The 13,560-nt window shown below is 49.0% G+C and overlaps 1 protein-coding gene across 1 annotated transcript in view; it reads right to left on the bottom strand.

The window, feature by feature from the left end:
- The window catches only part of TET3 (tet methylcytosine dioxygenase 3), a 111,725-nt gene extending 103,722 nt beyond the window's left edge, over positions 1-8,003 (bottom strand). Inside the window, exon 1 of the mRNA XM_079987407.1 lies at positions 7,050-8,003. Within this exon, the coding sequence (XP_079843533.1) occupies positions 7,050-7,364 (315 nt within the window). The 5' untranslated portion in view covers positions 7,365-8,003. The remainder of the gene's footprint in view (positions 1-7,049) is intronic.
- Between the last annotated feature and the right edge of the window lie 5,557 nt (positions 8,004-13,560).

The following is a 13,560-nucleotide window of genomic DNA, read 5'->3' as shown; positions in this document are numbered from 1 at the left end:
TGTTAAGGTGGCCCTAGGCGTTTCAGTACCTTCCTCCCTCTCTCCTCCCAAGTAGGTAAATGTTGTGAGTCAGAAGTTCCTGCCTGTGCTTCTTTGCTCAGGCTGCACAAATGCAACATGCAAAAATTGGAAAATTAGTCACTAACTGACAGGAAGGCCAGCACCAGTGGCTTACAAGACAAAAAAGCACCAACAGAGGAGTTTCCTTTCTCTGAGAAGCAGAACTACATAATGCAGAAGTGTCACAAGAGGTTTTAAATTTAGTTTCAAGTCTCCCTTTCACAGAAATTCTCTCTCCACATGCCTCCTACTTCTAGCATAGAAGAGCAGAGCAACAACAGCACTGTCTCAGTTTTCATAGGTCAGGGAATAAGAGGGAAACCCCCACAGAACATACGCAGGTGGTAAGTATAGCAGATACTCCTCCCACCTCAAAAGGCTACAAGGGAGGCAATTCTTGGCTGCAAGGCCAGTGAGTGGGCAAGGAACCCTTAACCACAACCTGCACACACACACACACACACACACACACACACACACACACACTTAAACAAAACCCTCACTGCTTCAAAAAACATTAGGCCCAAATCCCTGCTGTGGTTTTACTGACCAGACAATTGGTATATGCCTGCCAGTGCACCAGCAACTGCAAACACACCCACCAACTCCCTGCCATCCTGAGTGGAACAACTTTCAGATTTATGGGATGTACTTCATTCTTTACTAGAACCTCAAAATCCAAATGCAAGAGACATACATTTTGAATGAAAAGAATTTTGAACCTAGGACTTTGCTTTGAGAGGCAGAACTGAGTGGAGCTGCCCCACACAAATTCAGTCCTGATTCAGAACTTAGTAAGAGCCAGCAGCCCATCTCTCTAGCATCTTGTTTTCAGAGCGGCCAGCCAGATGACAGGTTATTCCCCAGCTTTCTTCATCACAGCAATATAATTTTGGAGTTGGAAGTCATTTTGTTGTTGGCATTATTAAATAAACTGGACGTCAGAAAAGTCAGAAATCTTGGCCTATCTGCTTCAACTCACCCAGAGATCTATCAGTAAATCCTTATGTACAGTGGTGCCCCGCAAGACGAACGCCTCGGAAGACGAAAAACTCGCTAGACGAAGGAGTTTTTCGTTTTCTTAGCCGCTTCGCAAGACGCATCTCCCTATGGGCTTGCTTCGCAAAACAAAGCTTGCCCCACAAGCTCCGGGGATAGCGGGGAAGCGCAGCGCGTCTTCCCCGCTGTCCCCGGACCTCTTTTGAAGCAAGGGGCGGCGGGGAGAAGATCGCTTCTCCCCGTTGCCAGCCCCACAATCTCCGGGGACAGAGGGGAAGGCGCGCGCCTTCCCCTCTGTCCCCGGACGGTCTCCATAGGAACGCATTGATTGATTTTAAATGCATTCCTATGGGAAACCGTGCTTCGCAAGACGAAAAACTCGCAAGAAGAAAAAACTTGCGGAACGAATTAATTTCGTCTTGCGAGGCACCACTGTATCTTAAGATTATCTGCCAAGCCCTGCCCTACACAAACAAAACCATCTCCCTCGCGCTCTAGCCTCCAAAATGGGCAGCGCCAACCACCAGTTGACAGTTTCTGTCATCATGACATCCAGATGGAACTTTCTACTTTGTAGAATGAAGGCACACAACCACAGTAAGGAAGGAGTCATGCTAGCACATGGTTGCAGGATGACCCAAACCAATCAGCCAAGTCCCTTGACTGCAGATTACATCAATTTAAACCTCACTTTTTCACATATATTTGCATCCAAAGTGGTGTGCATCAAAGTAAACAGTGGCAATCTCATATGTAATTAAAACAAGATAATGTTTAAAAAGATATAACAGGCAATCCTACTACAGTGGTACCTTGGTTTAAGAACAGCCCAGTTTAAGAACGACTTGATTTACAAACTCTGCAAAACCGGAAATAGTGTCTTGGTTTGAGAACTTTACCTCGGTCTATGAACGGAATCCGAATGGTGGAAGGTCACCAGCGGTGGGAGGCCTCATTAGGGAAAGCGTGCCTCAGTTTAGGAACCGTTTTGGCTTAAGAACGGACTTCCGGAACGGATTAAGTTCGTAAACCGAGGTACCACTGTATTACAAACAGAATACTATTGCAACTAACAGCAGAAGGGGAGGCAGGCTTTCAAGTCCACCTAAAAGGAGGAAAAGAGGGGGGCCCAGCTGATCTCTCCAGGGGGACCCCTACTAAGTTTTGGCATTGCCGCTCATAAAAGGTCCTACACCTCATAGTTGATGCAGGACTCCTAATGCCAATCTCACGACTTAGGCAAAGAAGACACTTAAAATTGACTTGACCCCAGGCCATTAAAACCATCAGCACTTTAAAAATGAGCCCAGAAGTAATGTAGTTGATAAAATAAGATTGGCATTACAGTGGTACCTCGGTTCTCGAATGGCTTCGTTGTTGAACAAATCGGCTCCCGAACACTGAAAACCCAGAAGTAAGTGTTCTGGTTATTGAATGTTTTTCAGAAGCCGAATGTCCATAGCAGTTTCCACTTGAGTGCAGGAAGCTCCTGCAGCCAATCCGAAGCTGTGCCTTGGTTTTCAAACAGTTTCTGGAGTTGAACGGACTTCTGGAACAGATTAAGTTCAAGAACCAAGGTACCACTGCATATCCATTTGCTAGGTTCCCAATAGCATTCTGGACCCATATTTTGAGCCAACTGAAGTTTCCAAACAGTCTTTAACAGCAGCCCCAAACAGTGCAGCCTCATGCAGACACAACCATCCTTCAACATGCGCCATTCTTCTGTGCATGGCAACCACAAAACTTTCTTTCTCTCCCTCTCTTAAAAGATCAAAGAAGTTGCTTTTTAGAATATGCAAATGATCAAGTTAAGGTGCTCCATTCATTCACTCTCTCTCTCATTCTCTCTCTCCACCATGCCTGGTTGGGTCTCGAACACATCTACTCTTGTCTAAAAGAATTGAGGATTCACTCGCCTAGGTTCTTGTCTGCAAGAGAAAACAGAAGTCTATAGGAATATGCCTGGACCCGGAAGGGTTAAGCCACTATCACTCAGTGGCAAGTATCCCCTTTTTGAGGCAAGGTGTTCAAGAGGATGATGGCTGTCCAGATTCCAGCACACTTGGAGGAGGCTGAATAATGGGATACATTTCAATCTGACTGCAGTGGGACCTGCCTCGTTCTTCATGCCTTCTCCCCAGCTTTTGATACCACTGACCACAGTATAATGGAGCAGCTCAAGGAGAAGGGGGTTGGGGGCACTGTACTTCAGAAAATAGTGATGGGGGCACTGTCCAATGCAATTGATGGGAGTTGTCATGTGGTGTCCCACAGGCTTTTATCTTGCCTATCATGTTATTAACATCTATATGAAACCTCTGGGAGCTGTCATCAGGAGATATGGAGTGAGGTGTCACAGATATGTAGATGACACCCATCTCTGTTCCATCTGAATCAGGAGAGGTGCCTGAGATGCTAGACAGGTGTTTGGAGGCAATGATGGGCTGGATGTGGGCAAAAACTTTGAGGCTGAATCCTGAAGAGACACAAATGTAATGTGCTCCAAGTTCTCAAATCCAGGAAATGCCTGTTCTGGATGGGGTTGTACTCGCCCAGAAGGAACAGGTTCATAGGTTGGGGGTACTCCTGTTCCAACATTGTCACTGGAGCCTACAAATGTGTATTTGCAGCGGCAGCTGTTTCATCAGCTACAGCCCCTTTGGGACTGAGATGCCTTGGCCATAGTACTCCATGCCTTGACGACTTCCAGACAAGATTATTGCAATGTGCTTTATGTGAGGTTGCCCTCAAAGATCATAGAATCATAGAATCCTAGAGTTGGAAGAGACCACAAGGGCCATCGAGTCCAACCCCCTGCCAAGCAGGAAACACCATCAGAGCACTCCTGACATATGGTTGTCAAGTCTCTGCTTAAAGACCTCTAAAGAAGGAGACTCCACCACACTCCTTGGCAGCAAATTCCACTGTCGAACAGCTCTTACTGTCAGGAAGTTCTTCCTAATGTTTAGGTGGAATCTTCTTTCTTGTAGCTTGGAACCATTGCTCCGTGTCCGCTTCTCTGGAGCAGCAGAAAACAACCTTTCTCCCTCCTCTATGTGACATCCTTTTATATATTTGAACATGGCTATCATATCACCCCTTAACCTCCTCTTCTCCAGGCTAAACATGCCCAGCTCCCTTAGCCGTTCCTCATAAGGCATCGTTTCCAGGCCTTTGACCATTTTGGTTGCCCTTCCATGGCTTGGAAACTTCAACTGGTTGAAAATGCAGTGGTCAGTTAACTGGCTAGGGTTGCCTCCTATAGCCTCGTTCTAAAACAGCTGCATTGGCTGCCAGTTCATTTCAGGGCCCAATTCAACGTGCTTATGCTCAAGTGTAAAGCCTAAAGTGACTTTGGCTCCAAATACCGGTAGCTGGAAAACTGCCTCCTTCCCTACAGATTCTCTAGGGTGTTAAGCACAGCAGAGGAGGCCCACATAGTAGCTCTACCTCCTTCAAAGTTTGGGGGTAGTATTTTCTATGGCAGCCTCTGCTGTGGAATTCACTCTGCACAGAGATGCCTCTGGTACCTTCATTATATGACTTTTGGTGAATGCTGAAGACACATCTCTTTACCTTGACACCTGAGATAACAAATGTAACAATAATAATAATTACAAGAAGAGCCAGATGCTGAAGGTGAACGAGGTGTTACCACTTAACCTTCCATGAAGAGAAATTAACAATCACTAACAACCTGCTCTGTTGGGCAAGGAGCGGTATTAGAAACTCAGAAGTGTAAACTAATCACCAAATGACACCTTAAACCTAGGTTACGGTCGCCGCAACAGAATGTCTAGGTGCCATTTTTTCACCAATGAAGTTTCTTCTTCTTCATTTCATTTACATCCTGCTTTATATTTTAAAGCAAAAATCTCAAAGCCATTTACAACACATTGAAATATAATATAAAATAAAATAATCCAGAATAAAACAAATTCAAGCTTCAAGGAAAATATTTCAGATCCTTCTCTGAGTTACATTTTGCTTTCCCCAAATTTATTTATTTACTTAATTCATATAGCTGCCCCATAGCAGAGGTACTCCAGGAAGCCAGTGTAGAGTAGTGGTTAGAGTGCCAGACTAGGACCTGGGAGATCAGGGTGCAAATCCCCACTCAGTCATGAAACTCACTGGGTGACCCTGGGCCAGTCACAGCCTCTTAACCTACCTCACTGGGTTGTTGTAGGGATTAACTGAGGAAGGGAGTAAACGACGTACTCCTTGGAGAAAAAGGTGAGATATAAATGCAATAAATAAGTTATTCTGCTTACTTGCTTAAGGAAGCTGGAAGGACCTGCCTGATGGAGATGTCAGTCTGCAACCTGGCATCCAGAAATCTCCATGTGGTCACAAAATGCACCTGACTAATTTCTAACACTGGAACCGCGGTCTCCTTCACATGGAAAAAAGTGAACAGAAAAGAGTCTTGTGCAAATTACAACTTCCCATGGCCGCATCTCAACATTGAATCACATGCAAAGCAGCCACAGAGCAATGACCTCCAGCATGTGCCACCATACTACCCAGTAAAATCAACTTTGAAAGTGCATTGCCTTCATTTAGAAGTGGCGTTGTGCAGCAGCGTAGTTTGCTTATGCTGCTTCTACAGCATCCCATACTCTGATAAGAGGAAGCAGCTTAAAGTCTTCCACCCACATGAGTTGCTATTATGTCATGGTACTAGCAATTCATGACACACCTCCCATCTGGCTGAACATCATGTGTCTAATTGCTAACCATGATGTAACAACTACCTTTATACGGACGGAATCCCTTATTAATAAACATTCACTTTCAGGAAGGGCAGCAGATGGTTTCAAGGTACACTGGTACCTCGGGTTAAGAACGTAATTAATTCTGGAGGTCCATTCTTAACCTGAAACTGTTCTTAACCTGAGGTACCACTTTAGCTAATGGGGCCTCCCGCTGTTGCCGCGCCGCCGCCGCCGCGTGATTTCTGTTCTCATCCTGAAGCAAAGTTCTTAACCTGAGGTACTATTTCTGGGTTAGCGGAGTCTGTAACCTGAAGCGTCCGTAACCCGAGGTACCACTGTACCCAGCTATGAGCTACAGTATCCAGACTGACGTGCAGGCAGCTGCTCTCTAGAAGCTCCCACCACTCACTTTGGCAGTAAGAAAGCAAGCATAGCTCCGTTGGTAGAGCATGAGACTCTTACGCTCAGTGTCGTGAGTTCAACTCCCACATTAGCCAAAAGATTCCTACATTGCAGGGAGCTAGACTATATGACCCTTGTGGTCTCTTCCAACCCTACCATTCTATCATTCTAAGACTTAGAGGCTTTCCCAAGAGGGTTTTGGCCCAACTATACAGTACAAGCAACCATTTCAAGACACATGTTTTTAGGGAGACTGACAAAGCAGAACACAGTAAGAGGAGTGCACCCCATGAACCACCCTCAAAATGGCACACAGCTGTGGCTCTTCCAACTATGTTCTATAGTCAACCACAATTCTAGTTTGCTCACCCTTTTGCAGACCACCACCTCAACAAGTGCCTGGGTCAAAATGCATCCCACCCAGGAATCAAATTCTGGTCCATTCAGTTTTGTTCATTCCCCTTCCATTCTTTGAACACAGTCACTTGCAGAAGAGGATAGCAGCCACTTCTTTTTAAACATTAAAAGTTTACACTGAAAAGTGGGCTGTCTCTCAGGTTACTCCTAAGAAACCTCTCGCTCTTCAGCCACCGCCTTACGCTATCCCTCACTGTAGTTTCACAGAGCATCTGAAAGTACGCAAGGAACCCACAGTGGTCCCAGATCCACACTTCTGCCAGTGCCACAGTGGGAGCTGAGCCACATCTCACAGATCATGTGCAACTGGGCACAATCCAAGAATGCACATCCTCTTCAATATTGCAAAGGGTCCCGGGGCTCCCGTCACTCCCAGACTGAGCAGTGCCACAGAAGCCCGGCAACAGAAGGAATCCCTTCAAACAAACGTCTAAGAAGAGGAACACTTACCTCTCTCATGCACCCCAGTTTCTTTTTCTTCAGAGCTTCACATTTCCTCATCTTGCAGACCTGGTGGCTGGTTCTTCGATTCACACAATGGGTGCAAGTCCCACAGTTTTCCTTCCTTAAGCAAGGTGTGCAGAGCCCACAGCGCTTTCGTTTCTTCCGGGACTGGGAGGCAGAGTCCACACCAATGCAACCCTCATTCTGCACTGTGGTTGGGGAGCCACCGCTGGCTGTGCTCAGCATCTCACTGTAGTCAGGGGAGCGACAGGCCCCCTCCAGGGTGCTGTTAAGTGGCGGCACTAAATAGATCTTTTTCATGACTTTGCAGTGGCAGAGAACGGCAATGGAGCCAGTTTAGGGTGATGCCCTGGCATGAAGCTGTGCAAGACTTTGTACCTCTTCAGAACAAAGATCTCAAAAACACCTTGGTGAATAATTTGGGTCACCTAATGAGTCCAACTCGCTCCAACAACAAAAAAGATATACTATTCTCCTTGCTGTACTTCATCTACATTTCTTTCCCGATATTCTCTCTCTTCCCAGGGTGCTACACCCCCAAATGCTGGGATCTTTAGGACAACAGAGGTCAGAGGTGCTCTGAACATGGACCATCCTGGAGAGAAAAGAACTTTGGACAGGGTGAGTATCAGGAGAGAGTTCAGTTCGAGCCTCCACACCTGGTGGTCCAAAGTCACACTTCCTCAGCAAAGTATCCTAAAGAGGAATGGGGCGGGAGTGGGGGCCATTACTCACAGCACCCCCTCCATATGCAGCACATCAAGGCTGGATACACACGTCAGCCCAAGCTCATTCCACATCGAACTGGTGGCAACACAGCACTCTTGGGTTTCCAAGACAGCAAAAATTTTAAAAAGTGTCGTTTTTTATTTGTTTTGAGAAGGAAGCTCTTCCGTGGGAACGCCCTTTTAAAACTTTAGAAACGCGACCCTACCCCACCCCCACGCGAGATCCACTCCCTAGTGGAAGGACCTTCCTCCCTGAAGCTTCGCAGGCAAAGCTTGAGAGAACTTTTCTGCCTCCTCCTCTTGCTTTCTAAAAGACTCTCATTCCGCCAGAGAAGAGCGGGTTGTGTTCCGGGCAAACGAGTCTCTCGGCTGGTCAAGCCCCCAGAAGGAGCTTCCAAACGCCGCCCCCGCCCAAGACACAAAGGAGCCCTGGATTACCACCAGCACCAGCCGCCGCCGCCGCCGCCGCCGCCTCCTGGGAAGGGGAACCGCTAGGATCGGGCCCGTTGGGGCGGGGGGGGGGAGGCCGGGAGCCCCCGCCTGCAGCTTGCTCGGCGGGGCGGCGGAGGGAAGCGTCTTGCAGGCGGCGGAGCAGGAGGAAGCGCACGTTGCTGCTGCTGCTGCTGCTGCCGCTGCTTCTTTGTTCTGGAGGTGCCTCTCTCTCTCTCCCCCCCCCCCCCCGCGCGGTTGCTGGGCGGGGGCTGGGCCGGGCCGGGCCGGGCCGGGGGGAGCAGCGAGCGGCCTGCTGCCGGCGCGGGGCTGACTCAGCGCCGCCCGCCCGCCCGCCCGCGCCGTGCCAGTCAGACTCGGGGCGCGCGCTGCTCCGGAGCGGCCGCGCCTCGGGCTCGCCAAGTTGCAGCTCCGTGACCCGCTCCTGCCCACGCGCGCGTGTGGGAAGGAGCTCCGGGCGAGGCAGCGGGAGGGCCAGGGTCCCCGGGGTGCAGCCCTCGGCGCGCGCCCCTCCCCGGCCCCGCCGCGCCTCCACACGAGACGCCTCAGCCGCGCTTCCCAGCCCCTCTCGCGGGGCGAGGGAAGGGCGGCAGAGGAGGAAAGGAAGCCGGAGGACCCTCGACGGGCATTTTAAAAACTTGTTCGGGCCACACGCGCTCTCCGGAAAGTGGCCGCGCTCTAGAAATGCTTCAGCTTCTTGAAGAGCCGAGCCTGTTCCCGCATGAGCCATTCACACGTGCACCCACCAGGGCCCTTGTTGGGCATGAGCGCCAAGGGATTCCGCTCCTGCCCAACCAAGCCCACCTTGGAAAGGGGCGAAGGGCCGCAGCCTTCAGGGGCTTTTTAAGGGGGGGGGAGTGAAAGTGTGGCCGTGCTGGGCCGCTCCAGACGTCCAGGAGGGGCTCAAGTGCTTTTCATGCACGACAGAATAGTAGCATCATATCAGGGGGGAAAGAGGTAACCTGGCCACTATAATATTACTTTTATGTGTCTGAAATTTTTGAGGGTTGGAAGAGCATCCATTCAATTACAGGTCTCCCCCCACCACCACCACCACCTGCAGATTAAAGTGGTACCGTCCAATCACACCATGACCATCTCAGTGTCAAGTGGACTGGATGGGTCTTTGGGCTGATCCAGCAGACTCTTCTTGGGTTTTTATGCTAGGTTAGGGCAGTGTTTCTAACCAGGCGTATGCGCCCTTTCCCAATGAAGTGTATGAAGGGGGGGGGGGAGCATGGCTGTTTCCAAAAATACATACAATGTAAGTGAAAAATCAAGAAAAATAAAATTCAAAAGTTTTGCTCAGAAGAGGAGATTGTGTGTTACATGATCTGCACATCACCCTGGGCATAGCCAGGATTTACCCCCAGCTACGCCCACACACAGCATCACAGGTCCACTGTAGTTCAGTATTATCTCATAAAATAAGTGCCTGACGTGCTGTGGTCCATGGGGTCATGAAAAGTCGGGCACGACTCAACGACTAAACAACAACAAGCAGTACAGCAGTTCGTCACACACTTTGCAGTTAAATCAGTTGCATCTTGATTTGTGCTGCTCTGTGGGGCTTGCCAGTGAGTAGGAGGGTGAGGATCGTAGCAATGTTCTTGTCATCTGGCAACACTGCAAAGAATATGACCTTGCCCCTCAGATCTATGGAATGCACACTCAACACACTCAATTTTATCAAGGGAAATGATTTTTTTTATTTTTGTTTTGGAGGAGTGCTAGTCACCAGTTCTTCTCCCCCCCCCCCCCCAAGCACACATAGAAGAGATGGGGAAAGCAGCAGAGGGAAAGATAGGAGAGGCAGAACTTCTACTAATTCCTTACTCCCTTTTGGCTTTGCTCACTAAACTCCCCATATGGGACAGCTGCATATTCCTGCATTTCAGGGGGGTTGGACCAGATGGTCCTCAGGGTCCCTTCCAACTATGATTCTATGAACCCTGGCATTTCATTGTTTCCTCTTAAAGCATTTTTATACCCATGTCCCCCATACCCATATCAAAATGGCTGGCTCCATCTTTGCCCACATCCTACTAGTTGACCACCTTGTTCTCCTGACAAAGCTGCAATTCCCAGAGTTCCCTCGGGACAGTTAAACCACTGTGGGAATTGTAGCTCAGCGAGGGAAACACGGGTCTCTTAACAACTCTCAGCACCCTTAACTACAACTCCCAGAGGAATCAAGCCTCATGAGGAATGGTTGAGGGAGTTGGAAATGTTAGCCTTGAAAAGGGGACTGAGGTGATAGGATAGCTGCCTTCAAATATATAAAGGGCCATCTCACAGAAGATGGAGTAAGCATGTTTTTGCCTGCTCCAGAGGGGGGGGAGGACCCAAACCAATGGATTTAAATCATAGGAAAGTAGATTCTGACCCAGGCTTCCTCAACCTCGGCCCTCCAGATGTTTTTGGCCTACAACTCCCATGATCCCTAGTTAGCAGGACCAGTGGTCAGGGATGGTGGGAATTGTAGTCTCAAAACATTTGGAGGGCCAAGGTTGAGGAAGCCTGTTCTGACCCAATACAGTGGTACATTGGGTTAAGAACTTGGGTTAAGAATTTAATTGTAACCTGAAGCATCTGTAACCCGAGGTACCACTGTACTGGGATGTGGTGGACTCCCTAGTAGAGGTTTTTAAGCAGAGCTTAGATGGCCATATGTCAGGGATGCTTTAGCTATGATTCTTGCATGCAGGGAGTCCCTTCTAACTAGCGGCATAGTGTGTGTGGTGGTGCCTGGGGCAGGAGGGTGGTTGTGCACCCAGGGGGAGCACTCACCCAGGGGGCAGAGCATGAAGGGTGAATGAAGCCCATGCCCAGCCCACACCGCTGCCGACCCCCTGCCAAGCGAGGCTGTGCTGCATCCCTGCCTGCCCCCAGCCCTTGGAGGGTACAGCAGGCATGCACCCAAAGGGTGCATTCATCCTGCCCCGAGATGCAGCAAAGCTGCATGAGGACACAACAGGCATGTGCCCTGAACAGGAAGGGAGCATATCTGTTGCATCCTCCTCAGGCAGCCCTGCAGCATCGCAAAGCAGGGCACGGCTGGCAGAGCAGCATGAGTGCGCTACTTGAGAGCATGCCTGTTGCGCTTGCCAAGGGCTGCAGGTGGACAACGGCACTGCAGCATGCGGCTGGCAGGGCAGCAAGGAATAAAATGCGCCCACCCCCCCAAAAATGTGCCTGGGGCAACTGCTCCTCTAGCCTCCCCACACGACGCTCCTGCATCCAACTCTGCAATTCTATGATACTTGGGGGAAGCCATGTCTGTTAAAAGTGTTTTGATAGTGCTTTAAATGTCTGGTGTGGACATAGTCCTAGTCTTACCCAAACAGGTCCCCTCCAGAGCTGTCCATGAGTCTGTTCCTTCCTTTTTAACATACTGTGTAAAGCATGTATAAAGGGACACAGGTGTGCTGTGGTCTAAACCACAGAGCTTCTTGGGCTTGCCAATCAGAAGGTCGGCGGTTCAAATCTCCGTGACAGGGTGAGCTCGGTCCCTGCTCCTGCCAACCTAGCAGTTCAAAAGCACATGGAAGTGCAAGTAGATAAATAGGTACCACTCCAGCGGGAAGGTAAACGGCGTTTCCGTGCGCTACTCTGGTTTCACCAGTGTCATGCTGGCCACATGACGTGGAAAAACTGTCTGCAGACAAATGCCGGCTCCCTCGGCCTGAAAGCGAGATGAGCGCCGCAACCCGAGTCATTTGCGACAGGACTTACCGGTAACTGTCAGGGGTCCTTTACCTTTATAAAGCAAAAGTCACCAGCAACAAAACCAATGCCACCTGGATGCCCTTTCAGCTCTTTGGTCAGCTTTCCCATCAAGGCATTAGGTTGGACACACCTTTGGAGCTTGCACCTGTAATGTAAGGTAAAGGTAGTTACCCCTGCCTGTACGGGCCAGTCTTGACAGACTCTAGGGTTGTGTGCTTATCTCACTCTAGAGGCCAGGAGCCATCGCTGTCCAAAGACACTTCCAAGTCACGTGGCTAGCGTGACGAAGCTGCTCTGGCGAACCGGCACCAGAGCAGCACATGGAACGCCGTTTACCTTCCCGCTATAAAGCGGTACCTATTTATCTACTTGCACTTAAGGGTGCTTTCGAACTGCTAGGTGGGCAGGAGCTGGGACCGAAAAACGGGAGCTCACCCCGCCGTGGAGATTCGAACCGCCGGCCATGCGATCGGCAAGTCCTAGGCGCTGAGGTTTTACCCACAGCGCCCCCTGCGTCCCACAGCACCTGTAATATAGTATTTGCTGATTCCCCTTTAATTCGTATGTTATAACTTGACAGTTGACAGGCTGCCAACAATAAAACACTTCTGTTCTTTATGTATCAGTTACACATTTTTTTTAGTGTTGATGTTTCTATTGGCATTTTTTTTGTAGTTGTTGTTGTTATTCACTTTGGGATGTTTTGTGGGAAGTGATTCTTAATTCATTAAACAAATAGTATGCATAGCAGCCTCCAGATTGTAAAAATAATTTTTAAAAAGCCCTCAATGTTAAAGGAGCAGCCAGCTTCTCCTGGCCTGAAAACCAACTCCTCTGAGCATGAGCCTCCTTACTTTCAGATTAACTATGTGGACAGCAGTCAACCAAAAAATATTTAACTTATCACACTGATCTGGGTAGGAAAAGACATTTGACTCCAAGACGTCTCCCAGCCTAACAGCGCTTCACTCCCAAGCTGGGACAGAGCTGTGTTCTTCCAGAGTCTGTCAGGCTCTTATTTAAACTCCAGTGTCAGGAAAGTGAGTTTGAAATAAACCACCTAGTGTGCAGCCACAGCTTCGAACTTTTAAAATGCATTTACCAGACCAATGAAACTCCACCGAATTCAAATACAGTAGTTATTTCCCCAGCAAAGCGATTTTGTGCATCACCAAAATCAAGAGGCAGATTTTTAAAAGGCCTTTTCCCTTCACTGGCATCTTATTCCAGAGTGCGGTAAACTTGTCGTGTTCTGCAGGGCTCTTTTTGACTAAATTAGGAAGGTACTTCATTGTCTCCCAAGGCAGATAAGCCTTTGTTTCCACAGCCACCAACCTTTAGGTGCCTTTGGCAAGTGCATGAACAAGATCGGTGTGCATGGTCACCCTCTCTGCACATGGTACTCAGGAACAGGTTTTCAGAGGCATCCACCTCTGAACTTGGAAGGAGCATATTGTTGCATGCACCCCAATCTCAAAGCGGCAAGAGATTTCAGGGTCAATTCTCTCAGATCTTGCAACCCCACACTCCATTTAACATTAGAGTAAGATCAGGGACTGACAAAGGAATTGAGGTGGGGGGCTCCCCAA

Source organism: Podarcis cretensis (assembly GCF_951804945.1).
Source record: "Podarcis cretensis genome assembly, chromosome: 8".
Taxonomy (NCBI): Eukaryota; Metazoa; Chordata; class Lepidosauria; order Squamata; family Lacertidae; genus Podarcis; species Podarcis cretensis.
The sequence above is the reverse complement of the archived record's forward strand: the minus strand, read 5'-3'. Positions and strand labels throughout refer to the sequence as shown.